This window comes from Thamnophis sirtalis, unplaced genomic scaffold, assembly GCF_051295495.1.
Source record: "Thamnophis sirtalis isolate CommonGarterSnake01/CBP01778 unplaced genomic scaffold, rThaSir2_p1.2 scaffold_2, whole genome shotgun sequence".
NCBI classification, from domain to species: domain Eukaryota; kingdom Metazoa; phylum Chordata; class Lepidosauria; order Squamata; family Natricidae; genus Thamnophis; species Thamnophis sirtalis.
The window spans coordinates 125,091,925-125,105,526 of NW_028261382.1; the positions used below are offsets into that span (position 1 = coordinate 125,091,925).

Genomic DNA, 13,602 nt, shown 5'->3' on the forward strand with positions numbered 1-13,602 from the left:
GGCTGCAAGCCGGGGCATCAGGATTGTCCGTATGAGGAGGTGGGGGGGGGGGCAAGGCGGTGGAACGCGACGGCGGCGAGAAGCATCTCAGATGGAGAGGCATGCCGAAGTGCCGGCTTGCCTTCCGGGTGTCCCGACTCCATCTGAGATGCTTCTCGCCACCGTCGCGCTCCACCGCCTTGCCCCCGCCCCCGCCTCCTCCGACAAACAATCCTGATGCCCCGGCCTGCAGCCAGCCCAGCACCGAGCGGGGACAAGGAGGAGGAGAGCGGTGAGTCCAGGCTCGGTACTGGGCTGGCTGCAGGCCGGGGCATCAGGATTGTTCGTCGGAGGAGGCGGGGAGGGCAAGGCGGTGGAGCACGACGGCGGCGAGAAGCAACACCCCCGCCATTGTGTCCGACAGGCGTCTCGCGTTTATGTCCGCCATAAATGCGAGACGCCTGTTGGACACAGTGCCGGGGAAGTTGCTTCTCGCCGCTGCTGCGGTCTTGCCTCACCAACGGTAACCGTCACCGCATGTCACTGCCTATTACCATTTTCTCTTGGTTGCACATTAGTTGGACAGTAAAATCCCACCATATTTAGTGTTTCCAATCAGCTGCCATTTCTCCCCCCTCCCTATTTTTTCTTTTGATATAGGGGTAGGAGCAAATATATCAAGCATAGGAGAGGGGAAATAGCAGCCAAGATAACCAGGAACAGTTTTATAGGGAGAAAACCTCAAATCTGAAGTTAGGAAGCTCAGGGCTCCAAATCTTTCTGGATTTCCAAACATCTAGACAAATACACAGATGGTTTCAATTATGGGATGAGAAATTGGTATATCTGCCTTATTCCTTAATGTGGTACATTTCCCTTAAAGACGTTTCTATTGACTCTTAGCAGAAACCCATGCTGATTTTGAATGACTTAATATTTGACCTTGGTCTTCATCTCTGAGAACTCTTTATCACTCAAACTTTCATGTCTTCCAGAAGACTGGGAATTTGATATTCCAACAGGAAGAAAGTAAACAAATGGGTAGTTTCTCAGCATCAGCTCACTGTATTTCATAGATAGAATTTTTTTTGGGGGGGGGGGGGGATTCTGTATCCAGTTAACACTGGGAATAGATCACTTACCACCAATTGCTTTCAGTGTCATGCACTAAAACTTTATGGATAATAATAGTGCCCAGTCTATTCCTGAGAATTAATAAAGACAGTGGCAGCAACACAATTTATGGTGATATTCCTTCCTCATGACTCAAGGATGGGAGGAAATTATTATTAAAGCATATTAAAGCAGCTGGAAACGCCCTTAGTTTGAAACTAGGGAAAACCTTAATAGCATATAAGATTCTTACTAGAGTCATTAAAAACATTCCAAGATTGCTAAGCATGTTCTTTGAACTTGTCAAAGACCTCTCAGACTTATTATGGTCACTAAATCCAAGACTTTTGGAGCTTCAGAATTATTATTAACAACTTAGATCTCATTCTCTTCCACAAATGAGGCAATTATCTGCAAAGAAGTGAATATTCATTGGAGAAGATTGAAATGCAGAAAAGATAATTATAGTAACACACTTAATGGTTGATCAGGCTAAACGATTAAAAAAAACCTTACTAATGAAAAATCCATAACTATACTGAAGTCCATATGCATTGGTTGAGGTAAGACATAAAGTAAAAAAATTCTACATATATATGTGAGCACCTAAATATATATCTACTATACATCTCTGTATGTTTCATACGAAATGACCATTGGCTTACCTGAAGGGTCGTTCTCGATGCACTGCAGGAGTGTCCAAGCAAGGGTTAAATTCTGTCCCACTGCCCAAGGACTGGATTGAAAATCTTTGGCCATGCCCTCTGGCTCCTTCCATACTCAGTTTTTTCAATGAAGGCATGATCCATCTGAGACGGATGTCCGTCAGGCAAAGCATCCTCACACCGAAAAGCAGGACATCCTGGAAATAATACCCCAGGGTGGAGTTGGACACTCCTGCAGTGCACTGAGAACGACCCTTCAGGTAAGCCAATGGTCATTCTCTGGTGCACTGCTTGGAGTGTCCAAGCAAGGAACCTGCCCAAGCAAAATGTCACTAGGGTGGGTGCCTCCAATGAGGTCCACAATCCACATCAAGATTCGGCAGAAACCACACTCTGCAAGACACGTCTTCCGAAGGCAGCATTGGCAGAGGCGTATTTGTCAGCTTGTAGTGCCTAACAAATAAGGATGGCGTCACCCAGGTCGTGGCTTTGCCGATCTCTTCAATCGAGGCCTGGGTAGCCCAGGCCGTGGTAGTCACTACACTTCAGGTCGAGTGCGCTGTCAGTCTGAGAGGTGTAGACCTACCCTGGTGTTCATAGGCGAGGGAAATACAAGCCTTGAGCCAGCGACTGATGATGGAAGATGAAACCTTCCGGCCCATGGCAGCCGGTTGAAACGATACAAATAAGGCCTCCGAGCGTCGGAAAGATGATGTATGCTTGATGTACCGCTTCAATGCTCTCCACACGTCAAGGGTATGCCAACGGCGTTCTCTAGGATGCGAGGGCCTCGGGCAAAAGTTTGGGAGAACAAGCTCCTGGGCCCTGTGAAAGTAGGAATTGATCTTCGGGATAAATGATGTGACGAGCTGCCTGGGAGGCTAAGAAGCGCGCCGCTCCGGCCGGAGCAAATCCGGCTTCTCGGGGCAAGGCAAACAAAGTTACAGTAAGGAAGGCTAGCTAACTGGGGAAAAAAAGGAAGGTAAAACAATAAAAATCTAAGCTAAGGAAAATAGTGATTGAACTTTTGTCAGCTAAGGCTGTTAAATACGTCCGATGGGCTTTGGACTGAATTGAAAAAACTGAGTATGGAAGGAGCCAGAGGGCGTGGCCAAAGATTTTCAATCCAGTCCTTGGGCAGTGGGATAGAATTTAACCCTTGCTTGGACACTCCAAGCAGTGCACATTTATATATATGTAAATATATTTTCTCCGGTATATATATATCCGTAGACAAGATTTCCATTGTTAAAGAGATGTGGTCAAGTTTACCAATCTTATACTTGTCTCTATGAATGGCACATTAACTTTTTACAACCTATTACTTTCCATATTTGTTTGGAATTCTACTTAGTTGCGAATTGTAATCCCAATCCATTTGGAAAATGCTAGGATAAAAAAGGCTGTGCCATATTTTACTTTTGCCGCAGTCATTCACTCATGTGCTTGTCAAAGTGATATTTTTTAAAAACAATGGTCAGATTTTGACGTTGCTGTATCAAGGCTATAACTTGACCAGTCTACTAATTCTTTAAAACTCAGCTATTACTTGTACATTTAGTCCACATGATCAAAGCTAAGGAATATCAGAAATAAAATTTATGTGACATCTGTAGGGCATATATTTTCTATTCCTACTCTGGTAGGTCTTTGGGTTTCCGGCATGCACATGTGCACTGGCTAGCTGGTCTTTGCGCTGGAGCACCGGAAATCCAAAGAGCAGCTGGCCGGTGCATGCATGCGCTGGAAACCAGAAAAGCAGCTGGCAGTGGCGCATGTGCCTACAGAGAGGGCTCTGCGTGCCACGTGAAATCAATACTTTTAGAATGTATGTGTGCCATACATTCGCCATCACGGATATAGACATAGGTTGGGCTGAGTGAAATTGGCCCAAAGTCACCCAGCGAGCTTCTATAATAGGGCAGGTGTGATTCTAAGTTTTCCTGATGCTAGTTACAAAGTTAGAGTGTTACCCAAGCTCTAAAACTGCACTTTCTAAGCAGATTAGAACCTGCTAAAAACTAGGGAGAAAGAACAAACCACTACAAAGCAAAAACAATGAGGGCAGTTCTTTGCAAATTACTCAGCTATACCTCTCAGCCTTTTGATGTGATCATAGCATTGTATATTAGCTGAGGATTGAAATCCTTAACATAATTTACTTAATGAACAAACAAACCTTTTAGACACATTGGGGATAAACTGTGAGAAAACATAGGATTGCACAGTAAAGGAAACAGCAATGTCATGCCAAGTTAATTTCATTATTACTTGTTCCCTTGGGTTGAGATGTCTATTTTCATGTCATTTTTATTTCTCCTTAATGTGCTTTGTTCCAGTGATGGGAAAAGAAAAACCAAGAGATTGGTGCTATTGACTGAAGGGCAAGAGAGTCAAATGGACCAGGTAAACTCTCAATAAACTGGACATCAGATATCCGGCAGGCTATCAAATAGCAGGCACATAGGCTGAATTTATATGGAAAACTATTCCACTTGGCTGCAGAACTGAAATCAATACCTTTTAGACATACCACCAAGATCAGACATAAATCTCGATTATATGGCTCAAAGTAGATTAATTTAAATTTTGAAAGAGTTCTTGACCTACAAATACCCTGAACTGCTGAAAGAACACACCTACTTAGCTTTAGTGTCTTTTCTTTACTTTTATTTATGCCTGCCATAATCAGGCATCTGGTTTTGCAACATATACTTCAGAGGTCTCCTGTAAAAAAAATAGTGTACAATTCCAACTAGACATGATTTAATGACTTATAATTTGAATAACAGCTAATGCTTCTATTAACCACAGCTCTATCCTGAGGAAGTATTGCAAAATGCTTATGCTGCAACTATACAATACAATACAATAGCAGAGTTGGAAGGGACTTTTGAGGATTTCTAGTCCAACCTCCTGCCTAGGCAGGAAACCCTATACCAGTGGTCCCCAACCTTTTTATCGCCGCGGACCAGTCAGCCTTTGATAATTTTACCGTGGCCCGCTGAGCGCGCGCAGGGGTGGAGGGGCATTGTTCGCGACGACACATTGATTGTTTATATATCAGATTGTTTTGATTAAACTTCCCTGGAGCCTTTGCGCACGGCCCAGGAGCTTTTGCGCACGGCCCAGGAGCCTTTGCGCTGCAGCGATCATGTCCCCCGGCCGCTGCAGCGATCATGTCCCCCGGCCGCTGCAGCGATCATGTCCCCCGGCCGCTGCAGCGATCATGTCCCCCGGCCGCTGCAGTGATCATGGCCCCCGGCCGCTGCAGCGATCATGGCCCCCGGCCGCTGCAGCGATCATGGCCCCCGGCCGCTGCAGCGATCATGGCCCCCGGCCACTGCAGCGATCATGGCCCCCAGCCGCTGCGCGGCCCGGTGCCAGGTACTCCACGGCACGGCACCGGTCCGCGGACCGGGGGTTGGGGACCACTGCCCTATACTGCCCTAGAGCCAAGGTGGCGCAGTGGTTAAAAGCAGCACTGCAGGCTACTGCTAGATCAGCAGGTCAGCGGTTCAAATCTCTCCGGCTCAGGGTTGACTCAGCCTTCCATCCTTCCGAGGTGGGTAAAATGAGGACCCAGATTGTTGGGGGCAATATGCTGACTCTCTGTAAACCGCTTAGAGAGGCCTGAAAGGCCTATGAAGCGGTATATAAGTCTACTGCTATTGCTATTGCTATACCATTTCAGACAAATGGCTATCCAACATCTTCTTAAAGACTTCCAGTGTTGGGGCATTTGCAACTTCTGGAGGCAAGCTGCCTCCACTGATTAATTGTTCTAGCTGTCAGGAAATTTCTCCTCAGTTCTAAGTTGCTTCTCTCCTTGACTAGTTTCCACCCATTGCGTCTTGTTCCACCCTCAGGTGCCTTGGAGAATAGTTTGACTCCCTCTCCTTTGTGGCAATCCCTGAGATATTGGAACACTGCTATCATGTCTCCCCTAGTCCTTCTTTTCATTAAACTAGACATACCCAGTTCCTGCAACAGTTTTTCATATATTTTAGCCTCCAGTCCCCTAATCATGTTTGTTGCTCTTCTCTGCACTCTTTCTAGAGTCTCCACATCTTTTTTACATCGTGGTGACCAAAACTGAATGCAGTATTCCAAGTATGGCCCGCCTTACCAAGGCATTATAAAGTGGTATAAGTTTGGTAACTTAATTACCAAAGCCAAGAATCAGTAAAGTACCAACTATCACAGCAAGGGGGAATCCAGACAATTTCAGAGGAATTGGAACAAGAGCACTTAACAGCAACCACATCTTTCACAGGAAACATCATCTGGAATTCAGTCCCTTCCTAACAACAAACAGCTATAGCTTTTAGTCAGAAAAAACAATATAAACTGGGGGTTTGGGGGGGGGGGAGCAATAACCATCCACCATAGATAATAATGGCTGAAAAGCTATCCAGTCCCATACTAAACACAAGATCATAATTGTGAGTCAAAGAAGGATTGGAATTTTAAAATGCTGAATAGCAAGTTAAACAAAATTTATTGATTGTATGTTCCTTCCAAATCTGAGCTCATGACCACAAAATACTCTCTACATACGCTAAATTATTTTAAGGCACTGTCCCAAACATGTAAAGGCTACAATTAGGGTCAAGTCTCCAATCACATAAAGTCATATGGGCATTCAAGCATATTATCTGGATCCCTTTCAGTCCGGTTTCAGGCCTGGTTACAGCACGGAAACTGCTTTGGTCGCGCTGACTGATGATCTCTGGCAAGCCAGGGATAGGGGTCAGTCCTCTATCCTGGTGCTCCTTGACCTCTCAGCGGCCTTCGATACCATCGACCATGGTATCCTTCTGCGACGGTTGCGGGAAGTGGGAGTGGGAGGCACCGTTTTTCGGTGGTTCTCCTCCTACCTTTCAGACAGGTCGCAGTCGGTGTTGGTTGGGGGGCAGAGGTCGACCCCTAGGCCCCTAAATTATGGGGTGCCGCAGGGCTCGGTCCTCTCCCCTCCTATTTAACATCTACATGAAGCCGCTGGGTGAGATCATACGGCGGCACGGGATTAAATAGCATCAATACGCGGACGATACACAATTCTATCTGTCCGCCCCGTGCCAACTCAGTGAAGCGGTAGAAGTGATGTGCCAGTGCCTGGAGGGTGTTAGGGTCTGGATGGGAACGAACAAGCTTGCACTCAATCCCGACAAGACTGAATGGCTATTGATGCTCCCTCCCAAAGATTGGCAAACTATTCCATCTCTCAGGCTGGGGGGTGAAATTATACGCCCCTCAGAGAGGGTTCGCAATTTGGGAGTCCTCCTGGACCCACAGCTGACTTTAGATCACCATTTGTTGGCTGTGACCAGGGGGGTCTTTGCCCAGGTTCGCCTGGTGCACCAATTGCGACCCTACCTGGACCGGGAGGCACTTCAGATAGTCACTCACGCCCTCGTCACCTCAAGACTGGATTACTGTAACATTCTCTACATGGGGCTGCCCTTGAAAAGTGTTCGAAGACTTCAGCTAGTCCAGAATGCAGCCGCGCAAGCGATTGTGGGTGCACTCAGGTACACCTACATTACACCTATCCTCCACGAGCTGCACTGGCTACCCATTGGTCTCCGGTGCTAGTCGTTACTTATAAAGCCCTGCATGGCATCGGACCTGGGTACCTGAGAGACCGCCTCCTGCCAATTACCTCCCAAAGACCGATTCGATCTCACAGGCTTGGCCTTCTCCGGATTCCATCGGCCAGCCAACGTCGGCTGGCAACCACCCGGGGGAGAGCCTTCTCTGCTGCTGCGCCGGCCCTCTGGAATGAGTTACCCGTGGAGATCCGGACCCTTACTACCTTCCCAGCCTTCCGTAAAGCTACCAAGTCCTGGCTGTTCCGAGAGGCTGGGGGCTGTTGAAATATCTAGCCCCGCCTCAATTATGAATGTTTTTAAATTCTTTGTATTGTCTTATTTATTTCCCTTTCCCTGTTTATTGTGAGCCGCCCGGAGTCCTAATAAACAAAAACAACAACAACAACAACAACAATGTGGACAAACAGTGCTTCTACCCAGGGTGGAAGGCAATTGGTATGCATGCCTCCATCCTGTATTTTAGCACAATTCATTCGAGAGTATACCTGAATAGGATTTCTGTTTATTGATAAGTAAAAGCCAACAAATATTAACCTCCCAAGAAGAAAACAGCCTTTCTTTGGGAGATACAGATGTACTAATTGGTCAATTAAATTACTGTATAATTTAAAAAGTAAAATAAAATATAAAAAACATTTTAAATTTAATTCCTTTGAAATAGTAAGATTCATGCTCAAGTAAATACTTGTAAAATCAATCTGTCTTTCCAAGATTACCGTACAGTATTAGGAAGTTAGCTTAAATCTCAATAATAACCAAAAAACTGCCACAGTTCAAAAGCACTACATATACTTGTATGTAACGTGACAATTGCTTAATCCTTAGAATTTTCAATATAGGCAAGAAGTCTGCTACCTATTTTAATAATTTAGCATATATGGAAAGTGAAACACTGAAGAATAAATAACTGGAATTCTAAAATCTTTTCTTGCAGTAGTTGCCATAGATTTTAACAAGATTTCCTTTAAGTATACATGCTGAATTCAATATTTAATATCCTTTGATTAAGGGATTCCACCCTTTTTTTCCAACTCTGTTAATGTGTGTGCATGTCTGTCTATTCTATTCTGGAGTCTGGAAATGAAAATCTTTTATAAACCTTCAGTTCAGTGTAATTCTTAAAAGAACAATGTTAAATACAGTACACATAATATCATTATAAAAATACAGTAAAATCAATATTCTTGAAAGTCACATAGAGTGATGGTACTTACCATTGGGAAAAGCTAGAACACTGATGATTAGAAAGAAAAATACCACACAGAGGATGCCTTTCCAAATGTTATCTTCAGGGGTTGAATCATCTCTTTAAAAAAAAAAGACAAAGTAAAACATACAATTAAAACACTGTTATTCGTTTAAATTATCTTCAAGCCCAGTAACTTGTTTTGTCTTTTTGTATAAGAAACAAAAGCTAATCCATACAATCAATATATACATATTTTTCTGGTTCCTCAAAATTGACCATACTTGTTAAAATATGTATAGAAATGCTTAATCATGCAGTTCACAGTTGTCCTAAAGAGCCGAGGTGGCACAGTGGTTAGGGCAGTATTTTTCAACCACTGTGCCGTGGCACACTAGTGTGCCGTGACATAGTGTAAGGTGTGCCGTGGGAGAATTACTTTATATATAGTCAATATAGGCACAGAGTTAAATTTTTTTAACATTTTCTAATGGTGGTGTGCCTCGTGATTTTTTTCATGAAAAAAGTGTGCCTTTGCACAAAAAAGGTTGAAAAACACTGGGTTAGGGTGCAATACTGCAGGCCACTTCAGCTGACTGTTATCTGCAGTTCAGTGGTTCTAATCTCACCGGCTCAAGGTTGACTCAGCCTTCCATTCTTCCGAGGTGGGTGAAATGAGGACCCAGATTGTGAGGGCGATATGCTGACTCTGTAAACCGTTTAGAGAGGGCTGAAAGCCCTATGAAGCGATATATAAGTCTAACTGCTATTGCTATTGCTATAAAGGTGCTTTTCAAAAAGCAATTGGCCTTCTTTTAAGGATTACACTGGAACTTGGGAATTACTTAGATTGAGTTTGGAAAATAGTTTAATAGAGATATATTTCCCGGTTCCACCACAAAAGCGCGTAGGACAAAATCGCGCTCGACAAAAGCGCGCTGTGCCGTCATCACAGCGCGACGAAAAAGTTCGAAAAATGTAAAAATAAAGCGAAAACCTTACCCTAAGCCCCCCAAACCTAACCCTAAACCTAACCGTTAAAGTAACGAAAAACCTAACGCTAACCCTTAACCTAACCCTAACCCTAACGCTCTAAAGCTAACCCTAACCCTTAACCTAACCCTAACCCTAACCCTTACCTTTATGTGAATCGGCTTGCTTTAATTTAATTTTTATTAATTTTTATTTGAATTTTTCGATCTTTTTCATCGCGCTGTGATGACATCAAAGGCGCGATTTTGTCGATCGCGCTTTTGCCGTCCGCGCTTTTGACGGGTCACGATATTTCCCAACCTTGATTCTTTGGAAGCTCTGTTCAGACATTTAAATTCTATCCCGTGAAATCCCTTGTGTTTTTCCTACAAAAGTTCAAGTGAAAAGGCAAACCAACAAAGTTTAATTGCCTTTTGAAAAATCACCTTTGGGACGCCCATACTTGCTACTTAATTAATATGTAGAGAAGTAAAGAATTGCCGACCAAAATAAAGATATTGATTGTAGTATCCAATCTGAAAAACAACATGATCCGCCAACCTTGTTTAAAAAAGTTCTTTCTTCTCTTATTTCAGACAAATAAAAATTGAAGCTTTCTACTAAATAAAAAGTTAGTTTAATATAGATGTCTGTGACAAATTTTTTCATTGTAGATAAAAGGATGCTGTTTCTTTCTGCCTCAGTTCAAAGGTATGAAAGATTTCTACCATGTAATTATCAACGATGCAATGACTGCATTCTGGTAACTGAATCATTATGCTAGTAGACATCAGTGAAAGCTGGAATAATTAATTTAAGTAATTCTATGCCAGAGTATGTGTAAGAGCAAGCAACAATATTTAAATGAGGAAAAAACCAATGAAATAATTAGGATACACAAGCTAGAATTAGGAGTAGAGCGTTCTTGAGTTGATGCATTATGGTTGAGGCAAATGGAACTCATATTCCTTAAGGCCAACGGCAGAAAAATCCAAAAATCCATCTCCTGTATACTAGAAGAATCTTTCTCTAGATCAGTGGTTTCCAAACTTGGCAACTTTAAGACTTGTAGACTTCAACTCCCAGAATTCTCCAGCCAGCAGAGAGGGAGTTGAAGTCCACAAGTCTTAAAGTTGCCAAGTTTGGGAACCACTGCTCTAGATATAAGAGACTTCATATGTACAATTCTGTACATTTAAAAGTAACTTTTTCTTACATATTGGATTATATGTACTTACTTATCCAAAAGATTGATCACACTATTGTAAGAATCAGCACTTCAGAACATGGAATTTGACTTTGCATCTTCTGCTAATTATTTTTGGATATTTGTTTGTATTATTACCATATTTAACAGCTCTATTTTGTATAGTTAGCATTTCTATTTTCTATAGAAATAAAGCAGAACACTGTGATTTAGTTTCTTCCAATTCACATATAAAGATTTACCACTTGTAGTCACTTCAGTACAATACACTAAATGATTTAGCATAAATGACATGCATAGATGATGTGCATTTTTGGATATGTACATCATAATGCATCAATGGAAATTTGTACAAATGCAACAATCTACGATGCATGCACATCTGTAAACACATATGCAGAATTGTGTAAATTATCAATTATATACAATTCATGCTAGCATGGAAGGTATTTTTACATAAGAATTTGTAAAATTGTAAGGGCAATATGACAGTATTCATAAATTAAAATTTTTATAAGGAAAAGGTTTCCCCTGTCCAGTCATGTTCAACTCTAGAAGGCGGTGCTCATTTCCATTTTCTCCCTAGTTGAGGGAGCTAGTGTTGTCTGATCATGTGGCCAGCATAACTATACAACTGAAGACACATGGAACACTGTTACCTTCGCACCAAAGTGGTATCTATTTATCTATTTGCATTTGCATGCTTTGAAACTGCTATGTTGGCAGGAAAATTAAAATTCCAAAGAATAAGAATTAATTCAGCAAGTGCATTGAATTGCAAGAGATCTATTTGTGTGCATAATTACAGGAAAACTGACTAATAAGTTTGTTGGATGCTGTTAGCTAACTTGTTCCTTTTTTTCCACCAATAGTGAGGTTATCTTTATTTTAGCTTCCTCATACTTTCCCCCTCCAAATGGATTAAGGTTATTGATCAATAGTTGACAGTTACCACTATAAATTTATGTCATCACAACAAGGATATTGCACCAAATGATTACATCCGCAGCAGACAAAACTTTTGGAAGATGAAATTTTAACATTACTGGCAACCAAAATGGGAACAAGAGTTGCTATCAGGTACATTTTCCCAGAAGAACTGTTCCACCACATCTGGAAACTGGTGTTGTCAAGACTTTTAAAACAAAAATGTCTTTATGAACCCAGGAAAAGCTAATTGTTAACAGAAATTGTTAATAAGAAAAGAGTAGGAAGAGAAATTCTAGACAGCTCTTCCTTTAATGATTTTTTTTAATCTTACAATATTATCTGAGCGATATATATTAACCAACTAGGCCTCGATGTCAGATTGCATTCACTCATTTTCTTTTTTATTTCTCTCTTCCAAACTCCCTTTATTATCTCTCCCCATTGATTTTAGTTGTTATCATTTCTAAAACATCTTGATAGTTCCACCCTATCTAGGTCACTAGAGAGAACAGAACTTCTCATTCTTCTTGTTTGACAGTAGAATGAGTCACAGAAATTAAATATACACATCTTGACTTCCCACAAAAAAATGGTAAAACATAAATCTGTGTCTCTTTACTCTGAAGTAAATGGATATCCAAATATTGTTTGACGTACAGTTCTTGCTAAAGAATCTAAGGCCTATAAACATTAACAAAGATACTACTTATTCAGGAAGGTGTTTTTAGAGAAAGCACTTCAGTTTTTACTTCTGGTTCACCCTTCTTTGATGAAAATCAATACAACTAATACAGGGTGGTCAATCTCCTAAACTGCATTAGCCAGATCTAAAGTGCATCACTTCTGCAAGGCTGAAACAAGGTGTTTCTTTGAAACTTTTTGCTCTCACCTTCCCACTTTTAAAAATTATGGAGGACCCTCCAAGAGCTTTTGCTGTATAGGTTATCTTTATCAATATTTACCATATTCAAAATTAAAAGTGACACATTCATGAAACATTTATTTCATGAATCGTGTAAAAGCAACAATATAAACTCATTAAATATGAATTAATATTTTTTTTCACGAAAGCTACCTGTATTTTTCAACTATTTTTAAAAAAAACCTGAAAAGACCTTATTTTATTTTATTTTATTTTGCAAATTTCTTCAGAAGATGGCAAATAAATTTGATTTTGCAGACCCCTGAGAGGATATTAGGGGGATTCCCCAGGGTTCCTGGGACCAGGCGTTAGGAAACTCTACATTAAATAAATATATTCGGAAAGCTGCAACCCCGTAATGTTACAGGACGATGCTCCCCACGGCAGCGGACCGGTGCAAAGCACTTGCACACCTACGATCCATCTCCAGCATCCAAGCCGGACTGCCACCCCCACCCCCCGCCAAAAAAAAACACCCTGCCACAAAGTTGCCCCGGTTTCGGGTCGCCCATCCTGTGGCAGAGCCGATGGTCTCTGCGGGCGGGTAGTCCTCGCACGTCAGCCGGGCTGCTACCGCGCCCCGCGCCCCTCAACGGATCGCTCCGGTCCCGCCGGTACCTGGTGAAGGCGAAGGCCATGAGGCTGAGGATGGTGAAGCTGAGCAGGGTGATGGTGTGGGGCCGGTAGAAGAACTCCAGGGTGATGTCCTCCACTTGCTGCTCGTTGATCATGCGGAAGTGCATCCGATAGTTCACATCGTCCTTGCTCAAAGTGCGACTCCCCATATACGACGCCATGGTGGCAGCGCCTTTCCTCCTCCTCCTTCTCGGCGGCGACAGCGGGCCCACCACTCCCGCCGCTCCCAACCCTCGCGGCTCAGCGAAAGGGATGGGAAAGCAGAAGGAGGCGCGGCCGCGGGCAGCGAGGAGACGTAGCCGGGATGTGAGAAGGGGCGGCGCGGCGCTTTAGACGTAGCCCGCCGCTGCCGCCGCCGCCGCCACCACGAGGAAGAG

At 42.9% G+C, this 13,602-nt stretch overlaps 1 protein-coding gene across 1 annotated transcript in view; it reads right to left on the bottom strand.

The window, feature by feature from the left end:
- Positions 1-13,523, bottom strand: part of PTDSS1 (phosphatidylserine synthase 1) — a 42,904-nt gene extending 29,381 nt beyond the window's left edge. The window contains exons 1-2 of the mRNA XM_087706835.1: positions 13,208-13,523; positions 8,587-8,678 (exon numbers count right to left, since the gene is read on the bottom strand). Of these exons, the coding sequence (XP_087562961.1) occupies positions 8,587-8,678; positions 13,208-13,386 (271 nt within the window). The 5' untranslated portion in view covers positions 13,387-13,523. The remainder of the gene's footprint in view (positions 1-8,586; positions 8,679-13,207) is intronic.
- Between the last annotated feature and the right edge of the window lie 79 nt (positions 13,524-13,602).